We start from the raw sequence: 10,538 nt of genomic DNA on the forward strand, positions 1-10,538 counted from the left end.
ATATATATATATATAAATGTATGATGGTATGATAAATGTATGATCGTATCAGGAGTAAGATAATATAGGTGACTATATACTATAATAATCTCTTATTATTCACTCCTGATAGTATATATCATTTGTGTGCGAGGGAAGATATTGATGTGCTGCGAAAAGCTATAACGCCGCTGAGATTAACTGGCAGTTTATTAGACTGACTTTAGGCCCGTGATGCGTAGTACACCTGATGTAGGGTAGGCTTGATGCGACGTATAATACATGATCAATGCTTCGAGCTAGACTCATAAGCGTTAGTGACACATGCTGTGGCTGGTCTGCATCAAAACTCCTATTAGATCAACCAGAGTTCGTTATTACAGTAGCAGTAGCTTGTAGCATGCAATAAAGGTGTCATGACCTACGTCATTTTATACTAGTTGCGATAGGCGACAGGGATGAACAACGGCCATCTACAAACATCGACTGATGTCTGAGAGCATTACAGCCACAATATATATAGCCATTCTATTATTATTATTATTATTATTATTATTAAATATTTATTGCATAGCATTCAAATACAAGTACATGTACTGAAAACTGTCTTTTTCCTGGAAAAAAATCTGATCGATGCAATAGTGCTGAGTGGTTAAAATAATAAAACTTCATAGGGATACAATACAATATAATGCTATACAACACAAAGACAAATATAATACAATAATGGCAACACTTTCTGTACAAGTAAAGTGAGTAAGGTATACTTGCAAAATCATTTCTACTCACATTCGCACACAATGTGTGCACTCAGTCTCATACAACTCCTCCCGCACATGCAGAAGAATTTGGGGGCGTTTGGAGGGCTTCCCAGCTGTATGGTGCCATTTTTTGCACACTGACTTGGCAGGTGTCTCACGCACGCACGCACGCAGATATAGTCAGTCAAAATATATCATAATAAATTCATTATTCTCCTATCTACTATATGTTGTTAAAATTGTATTTTTTTAAATTTTTTTATTTAAATATGCTTTTTTAAGTAGAGAGCTTTTTTCTGTCTAATGGTAGTCTATGCCATTGGTTTATTGCCTCCTTAGTAAGTTATGACCATACATATTATTTGTTGTTATTTGTTTTTATTTCATTTATTTTATCATTTATTCATCAGTGTCATTGAATTTAGTGTAATCATTGTTAAGTATGGTAGCGAATTATTTCTGAGTTAAAAAAATAAATCTGATTGATGTATTTGTATATACATATACAGAAGCGTAGCTAACCCATTATACCTGACGGCAAAGCCACATGCGCAGTGTGTTCTGTGAAGGTGACCGCCATTGACCACGTAATGATTCCTTTCGGTGGACTGCCCCCTTGCCACCCTCCTGCTAGCTCCGGCTCTAATATAAGTGTGCCGTATTTAATTAGGTGTTCTATTGAAGGCACTTCTAGTTGTTCTCTAATTCTACTAGCTGCTCCTGCCTATTTATATGATGTAGCATGTTTGCGTGAATCACCTTCTTATGCGTAGAGCACATTGTTTAGTGCGTTTAGTCTGTCAAGAGCTGATCCATATATAACTATATAAGGTGTGGCAAGCAAAATGATGAGTATATTTGCAGCTTTGCCTTTGTGTATAGCTGTCCCCGTGTTTGTCTGAGGAAGCTAATACTTGTACTTCTGTCATCTTGGCAAGTGCAGTGGAGACTAACATAACCACGGATTATCGTAACTCGAGTATTACTGCATATAGATATACATACACATGCACGCATGCACGCACTCGTACACGCGCGCACACACACACACACACACGCACGCACACACACACACACACACACACACACACACATACACACACACACACCCACACGCGCGCACACATACACACACACACACATACACACACACACACACACACGCACGCACACATATATGTATACAATGATAAGTACTCGTGTGTTCCAAATTTGAACTGAAATCTGGTTTTGTGACTGAGCTCACCATGTCGTGGATTATGAGCCGGCATCCGTAGCACAGCATCCCGCACAAGTCAGCAGAAGTCATCCTACACAAACAACAGCAGCAATTACATTTGAAAAAAAAACTTCTGTGTAAAATATGAATAAACATTAAATGCCCCCTGAAAATTATAAATAATATGATAAATAAAATAACACTCATAAATAAATAGGAAGGTAAATTAGCAATGAATAATTAAGGAGCTTAATTTAATATAATAAACAAATAAACACACAATACGAACGTCTTATCGTTCGTTAATCGCGAAAAAAAAACCCAGAACATGATCATAACTGCATTTATTTACCGTCACTGCCTTACCTCTCATCCCTACGCCTCTGAGAGCAGCAGGTCCCTCCATCTGGCTCTGTATTTTCGCAGCAGTTCGTTTCTGCCGGCACCTTCAAGGAAGGTGTACTTTCACATGAAGGAGAGCTCAACTCTTCTGCCTTTGTAGCCAAGGACTGAGAGTACAGAACTGACTGCAGAGCAGATGGCACGACAACAGACGTATCCAAAGAAATCTGCAATTGCATTGGTTTGAATACGCATATTGCTTATACTTTAATGCATATCGGGTCCATCGTGCCTTCAAACTGAAACTAATTTGCGACATCCCATAAATCCTCCAACAAACCTTAATAGTCTAATTGGCAAGCCTTAATTACCAGTCGTTCACTTTTGTCAATAGTTTTGACAATCCCAACACAAACGTTCTGTGTTTTCACAGCTTTATGTACAATTCTCTGATCTAATCAAGTCTACTTTTTGGGGTTGCTTACGAAATGCGTAATTGACACCAACTAATAAGCGGGGATGAATTGCCAGATTTTCTGACATACCCTGTGACATCCCCAGGGAGAACCCTGTGTGCGTGCGTGCGTGCGTGCGTGCGTGCGTGCGTATATAAGAAGTTCAGTTTTCCAAATGCAAGTTAAATTACACAGAAAATATTGAAATGCCAACAACTGGAGACATAATTATGCCAGATGATCCAGTGCATAATTATGTCTCCAGTTGTCATTTCAATATTTTCTGTATATATATATATATATATATATATATATAATGGATATGTGATAGCATTTATATGTTTTCAACGTTTCCTACAAGAAGAGGAGACAATTATATATTATATACAAAAACAAGAAGAATTCAATACTAATATAATACCAATATAATATAAGGGAAGCTGTTGGGGTACCTTACACATACAGCACTGTGCTGGTCTCTTGCTCCCTAGGTCTGTAGCCTCACATATCTTCCCTGCTGTCCTGCAATCACATAGCAAACAGACACGTATACATACATATGTGTGCGTGCATGCGTGCGTGAAATCAGTTGATGAGCAACTTTTATACAAAATGAATGGATAACATAATGCTGTCCACAATGATTCATTCCTAATAACAGCATGCTTACACAGCTGCCACATCTAATTCTATTCTTTTCATTCAATTTTCGTGATTGTTTCACGTCACACCATCTAGTCATACAAGTGTTGGGGTTCGCACCTGCAAATGGTGTTGATAGTTGATGGGAAATGCTCCTGTAGCTGCAACACAAACGTCTGTGACAGCTTCGTAATGCTAGCAGCACAACTACTCTGTGGGGAAAACATTACAAAAAATACATTAAAATTGCTCGCAAAGGGTCCTCACATTCAGAGATGTGTTATTCGGCCCAACTAAGTCTGTATAAAGATAAGGATGATGACCAAGTCAGGTATAATAAGTTTAACCTTTTTTTTAAACATTTTTATTCGTGGAATGTTAGGTTTAGATGTACACGTACTGTACTGTCTTCATTAACTGTAACATTTCGAGCATATAGTGTGAAAAGAAAGTGTAGCCTCATCACAGTTAAAACGTAACTGGAATTTTAATAAATTTAAAAAATGATAATTCACACCTGAAATAGAAAGGTATATTACTGGGTCTATTGGACAATGTTATAAAACAAATCTTTCACATTAGAACCTACACAGCTTAGAATATATTGTCTGCCATAGGCATATGACCTGGATATAAATGATTTATGGCCTTTCAATCTTGAAATATTGTACACATCACATCAGTGTACAACACTTACAATGCAGTTTTATTTTATGAAATGAACTTATAAGACCAAAAATGACATCTTGCCATATATATATTAATTGCAGCTCTTAAACTAGCCTCACACAATACAACCGTACAAGAACTCACTTCATAATATCTAACACACTACAAGTACAAAATCTTAGTGGGAGGTTTGCTCTTATCGAAATATCTGACTATGAATAGAAAGACACAGCGTGAAATGCCTGTTATAACAGGAGAATTTCCCATCAACATGTTGATGGTCAATGATTATTATGGCAAACGTCAATCCTGTGTTATGCTGGAATGACAATCATACATTTGTCGTTTATTTGCATGACTTACCTTTGTTGTGAAAGCTGCAATGGTCACGGGCCTTATGTCATGGAATCTGTTGTACATCACGATTTCCTTTCCTGTGAAATCCCTGTAGTGAGATGAATATACTAACATACTAATACTATAATACAATCTTTTATCCGAACCTACTCGCTAGCATTCTCATGCCATATCTTGGCTTCTTCCTCCCTCTCGCTCTCTCTCCCTCTTCTATTTCCACTTCATTTCTGCCTTACTAGCTTTTACTCTCGTGTCATCTCTGTTCTCTTCCTCTCCTTTCCTCATTCTATTCTATTCTACCCTACTCTACTCTACTCTATTCCATTTCATTCCCTTCCCTACCCTTCCCTTTCTATCAATTCCCTTCCTTTCCCTTCTCTTTACTTCTCATACTTGCCCTTCTGCATCCACAGTTTAGACACATAACAAGTCACCTATTTTAGGTACTATATATTAGTGATAATAATCGGGAGATGTTTCATAATCAATTATCGGTTGCAACCCATCGATCGATAATCGATTATATTCAATTAATCGGTTAATTAAATAATTAATCTAAACTACGACACATAAACAAGAGAGCAAGCCCGTTTCCATAGTATTGTTTCATATCTGTATCATAGCTATAAAGCTTCAGCATTACAAGATATATGTTTACAGGGCTTGTTTTGTCAATATATTTATATTTTATGAATTTGCTATAGAAGTAGAATGGTTAGCATTATGAATGTTTGCAGCATTGTTCTTACTTTCAATAGCTAACATCGATAATTCATTATTTATTTTAATTAATGAATACCTCATCGGTGACTGCAAATTATTAACCTTCGATTATAATCCATCATCGAGAAATCACTACAAAGTACTTCATATAAACCTTGATGGTTATTTATTAGGTAGAATCGCTTTCTAGCTAATCTATGGGTCTCATGATCTCATCTTGGCACAACCACATTAAGTACCTCCAGAATACAAGATTCAGTACATAATAACGAACCAGCAATACCAAGAATTATCTCATTGCCAACTTACATCATTGGTCTGAGCAGTACTGCAATCCCATGCCTGTCATCACTGAATCCCTTGCCATGAAATAATATTTTAAACACCGAATTTGAAATGGCAGCTCATGACATATATGAAAGTGTTCCACACCACACAGCATTGGTAAAGATAAATATAACACAATGAGCATTACAATCGATGCAATGCTTCTTAGTAGGTTTGTTCTGATGGCACATTCAGAATGATGTAAGTGCGCGACATGGGAGGAAAGTAGGAATCGGCTAATGAATGTTCACGACCCAAAGAAAGCTGCCAAAAGAAGCAGATTCGTTTTTCTGAACGGATACCAAATAAGTAGCTGCCTGTGCATACATTACAACTACTGTTTGACTGTAAAAAATTATATGTAGGATAATGCTAGTGAATGCTGAAATATTGGAATCCTTATCATTTTATTAAAAAGGTTCCAGTGTATGTCTGAAGATAACCTTAACACTGCAACCAATGACCAAATTATTCGCTAGGTTAAAAGGCAGCACAAGCAATAAATTCACCAATTATCTACATTGGCTATTCAGTTACTTCACATTGATATTGAAACAAGAACAATTGCTATTTAGCACAAATAAGACCCAATTTCATTGAAAGTAATACCAACTGAGCTTGGTCCATGTTTCGTACATTATCCATACATATGCTGCCCTCCAGTGGCCAGTTTAGACTGATTATTGCACATTAACATTACTGCAATGCTAAAAACCTCCAAGGGAAAGCCTACATTTAATGACCAGTTCATCACAGCAAATTTGTTACAATCGACTTTTGAATAATACGGGTGGTGTCTGTGCACACCACTCATGTGTATATTAAATAGGGCTGGTCGGTTGCCCAGTTATGTTCCACTTACAGTGTCAAGAGCGAGTGCAGAACCCCTTCCTTGTGCCACATTGCTCATCACACGCACCGCCAACCTTGTGCCTGTATCACCCACCATCAGTTTCGTAAAGCCCTCCTGGATTGCAATGTGAACCATGAGTCTCATACTGCAATAGGAACATCACCAATACTCTGTCAATACACAACTATGTGATGCAGGAATCAAAATATTTTGGTTAGATACGTACACATCTTATATTATTTAGGTCATGTCATAATGAACACGTTTTTATAATATAAGAACAACCACAACAATAGTAACAACAACAATAATCAATTATTACATTACCAATTATAAATAAATAGCAATAATAGTTATGTTTGCACCATGATTTGATAGTTTGGTAATGACATTTCAATTTGATAATTGGCAGCATATTACAGGTAACGGACTATGTTGTGATTACCGCAGTACGTTGAGGAGATCCTCCTTGGCTGTGATCGTCCTCGTTGCTTCAAACAGTGACGTGAGTCTTCGCTGCATGTCCACATTCGTGTGAAGCCCCTCACAGTCATCCACTCCATGGTAGGTAGAGTAGTGACATGGCTGCTCGTCGCCATGGCTATCCGCATCCTCGGCTCCTGCGCAGCCTCCACATGCCATCACCTATGCAAGCAGGAAGCTGTCAGCGTAAACAACAGCACACACTCCTAACCTCGTCCCGACAACCCTGTGGTGTTTGGTGAGTTAGCTTTGCCTCTGTTAGCCGAGTTAGCAAAAGGTCCCTCACATATCCGACTAAAATTTTCATGATTCTGCATGCTATTTAGAGCAATACACAGAAAACGAAATAGATGGTTCCTCATAACATGGTGGAAATGATTCTTTGCCGATACCCCGGAGGCCAATCCAGTAGAATGCCTCTCCTTGGTACTAAGTCAACCTTCTGTTTCAATTTATTCCCCTGCGATAGCCATGGCACAAGGGTAGTGAAGCTCATAAGAAATGCACCACCACTTACCATCTCTAGCGATGAGTAGAAGCAGGGAAACCCTGTCTTCCTCGCCGAGCTCAACACTTTCTCCTGCACATTGGATCGCTCCTGGAGACACATTCCTAGCACAGCCCCCTCTGTTGGGATGAAATGTCACTATAGAAGAGGGCTTAGTCTGATGGACTAGCATTTTATGTTTTATTCGTGGTTTCACATTACAATTAGCCAACTTCGTAAACTGCTCAGTTAAACATTTCTAATTACAGTTCATATTCTATTTCAATTACAGCAAAAAATAACCTAGATGCAAAAGATTCTAATGGTCAATGCCCACTTTAATGCTAGACTATCCGAGTTAACACCCTGTTGCCAAGATTAATGTTCATCTGCTTAGATAAGCTTTTTTATGTCTACGTTACCACCTATCTGCTCAATTGAATATCTTTCTATCCAGCTTAATTAACATTTATCTGCTTGGTTTTATATCTGCCTGGCTATGATAGTTATAGGATCAAGCCTATGAAAATTGAATAGGTGAAACCGGGATTCACTGTTAACTTATAAATAATTTCGATAAATACATTATTTTGTATACCATCAATGTAGAGAATGCTAGGAGAGAATCTAAGTCTTTTATGTACTGATTTACCGAGACCCTGCAAAAGAAACAAGGGTCGAAATAAGCGATGGTCCGCAGGGGCGTAGCCAGGATTTTCAAAGTTGTAGGCACGACTATCTGAGCGGAGCGCCACCATCGGTTGGCGCGGAGCGGACAAGAACATTTTTGGTTTTACAAACCCCCAGATGGCCGGAAACGGCCCTTCCCGAGTGTTCATTCTGGTTCCCTGGCCTCTTGCTAACTTGAGACACCTCATTCAATATCACTTTTAAACCCAAAAAACAAACGAGTTAAAATAGTGTTACGAACGAGTTAAAATGTTAAAAAACTGACAAGATCGGATCCTAGTCTTTTTCGGCGGGTAGAGTGTTGAATGAAACGGCACGCGATAGAAATGACAGCCTAGATGACAGAAGAATAGGTCACCTAATTTAGCCATATTCTTGCTACGTTCATTTCAATAGTTTTTCCTGTCTAGACTCTTAAACTCGTCCAGCAAGCTTATGGATTTGAATTATGGGTGTTTTAAAAAAAAAGATAACTTGGCCAAAAAAAGTGTAGGCCCGGGCCTACAGTGCTACATACTGGCTACGCCCCTGGTCCGATGGTCCGGAGCCATCAAATAATCAGGAGGACCATCAGATTTTCAAAGTCAATGGTCTGACGGACCATTGCATATTTTGATCCCATTTACAATAATTGAATAAACAATTACTGTATCATTTTATACATTCATTGTAGGTGAATAATTAAACCATTTTATCACCATGTAAAATCTCTTTCTTACGCTTGCACGCCACATTACTTTTAGAGAACAATTTGAAATTTAGGAGGACCATCTAAATTTCAAACTAGATGGTCCTGTGGACCATCTCTTTTTTTCTCCTTATTTCTACCCCTGAGAAAAGTACTTCAATATCACATATAAGCAGGGTTTTTATTACATATTAATGTTTTTGTAAGTACTAGGCCAATGAGCAAGCAAAAGTATCAAGAGAAAAAACGGGTCCAAATGGCATATTTATTTGGCATCCCACTTGTTTTTTACTCCATAAAAACTAAACTGAAAAGATCTTTCCTGCCTCATCCTTTACCTCATTCACTAGGTTTAGCATAGCACAGGACGCCTGGCCACCAGAAACTGTCAGTAGTACTTTTTCCCCTTCACGCACTAGTTTCGACTTGCCAATAGTGGCTCGGAACTTGTGGGTAAAATATGTCAGAAAACACTCTCTGTAATAAACAATTAATCATATGAAATTCGTAGTAATGCATACCTATAGTCAGTGCTTTACAAAGGTAGTGACACTGGTGTTTACGGAAAACGTTCGTTTCACACTTTATTTATTTATACATTTAATTTTAATACTAAATTAATGTGTTCAATCTTTAGGAGTTTCCATATAAAAAATGTACTAATAGTCTATTTTCTATTGTCTTTCTGGACTAGCCATTTTCCAGGATGTTTCTAGACCTAAAAAATATCATTTTAAAATTCCCACTTTCCAGCTCTCCCAAGAGTAGCATGAACCTTGTGTACTACGTATTATAGAGAGTGCATGAGTAAAATGTTAAGATTACTGAACATGACAAATATTTTTACCTGCAAAATGCATCATTAACACGTACGACGACCACAGGCTTGTTGTCACACTTCATACACTTGTTCTTACTGTAACATTACATACAATTATTATATTACATTATATATACATTATAACATGATACAAGCATATAGATATTGCAGGTAAAATACATATACATAATACGTGATCATCTACCAAAAAATACATATACAAATGGCTCTCTTGTTTTTTGATATTTTGAGGTCATTTCGATACTCATGCCTTGTGTTACCATTTAGAAGAATATCGATTGCAGTGCAGAATCAAAAGATGATCATGCCCTTTTTTATCTGATATTATTTATATATGATTAACTATCATAATATGCATATACGCCCATCATGTACAATCGCTTTATATGAATTTAGTTTTTGTGATTGGTTTTCCTCAAATCAGCAGCCTTGCGACACCAATTACAAATTACCAAGTACCTGTTATCATATGTTTATAAACTATTGTGCCTACGATGCACTGTTTACCACAGGTTCACAGCACATGCACCTGGAACGTTTCAATAACAAAATGATGGTAAATAAACACGAAATGTATTTACTACCAAAGTCTCAATGTTTCTCTACGTCCTTTCACATATTTTGGCTATTATTAGTAATAATTTTCTGTAATTTGTAAACGTTCATAACTTCATTGGCCAACCAATTGTGAATTGAGTAGCGCATGATTTAAGGAGCTTTGGGATCGTAAATAGGCACTTGCTCCCATTTACATTTTGGTGGTGGAGTTTTCTGCAGGAATTCACCAGATATCTCTGGGTAAAGCGTGTAGTACCAAATGGCAAGTTGGCAATGTTGTAATTGTGGCTGTAAGTGTAAGTGACTAAAAAAGTGTAAAGTACTAAATTATAAATACTATTAGTATTACTAGTAGTAGTACTACTAATACTACTAGTACTACTGCTACTGGTACTACCAGGAGTAAGATAATATAGGATCCTATAGATCCTATATATATATATATATATATATATATATAATGG

At 37.3% G+C, this 10,538-nt stretch overlaps 1 protein-coding gene across 3 annotated transcripts in view; it reads right to left on the reverse strand.

Annotated features, from left to right (window-relative positions):
* Window positions 1–9,586, reverse strand: part of LOC106806975 (cytoplasmic tRNA 2-thiolation protein 2-like) — a 10,737-nt gene extending 1,151 nt beyond the window's left edge. Inside the window, exons 1-12 of one of the 3 annotated variants that reach the window (XM_014809167.1) lie at window positions 9,523–9,586; window positions 9,014–9,152; window positions 7,896–7,956; window positions 7,328–7,437; window positions 6,773–6,972; window positions 6,337–6,472; window positions 5,457–5,506; window positions 4,431–4,512; window positions 3,519–3,610; window positions 3,209–3,278; window positions 2,326–2,528; window positions 1,987–2,050 (exon numbers count right to left, since the gene is read on the reverse strand). In XM_014809167.1, coding sequence (XP_014664653.1) covers window positions 1,987–2,050; window positions 2,326–2,528; window positions 3,209–3,278; window positions 3,519–3,610; window positions 4,431–4,512; window positions 5,457–5,506; window positions 6,337–6,472; window positions 6,773–6,972; window positions 7,328–7,437; window positions 7,896–7,956; window positions 9,014–9,152; window positions 9,523–9,578 — 1,263 coding nt within the window. In that variant the 5' untranslated portion in view covers window positions 9,579–9,586. Of the gene's footprint in view, window positions 1–1,986; window positions 2,060–2,325; window positions 2,529–3,208; window positions 3,279–3,518; window positions 3,611–4,430; window positions 4,513–5,456; window positions 5,507–6,336; window positions 6,473–6,772; window positions 6,973–7,327; window positions 7,438–7,895; window positions 7,957–9,013; window positions 9,153–9,522 lie in introns of those variants that run through there. The other 2 variants (XM_014809165.1, XM_014809168.1) reach the window with 2 other exon arrangements.
* Between the last annotated feature and the right edge of the window lie 952 nt (window positions 9,587–10,538).

This window comes from Priapulus caudatus, unplaced genomic scaffold, assembly GCF_000485595.1.
Source record: "Priapulus caudatus unplaced genomic scaffold, Priapulus_caudatus-5.0.1 Scaffold188, whole genome shotgun sequence".
NCBI classification, from domain to species: Eukaryota; Metazoa; Priapulida; class Priapulimorpha; order Priapulimorphida; family Priapulidae; genus Priapulus; species Priapulus caudatus.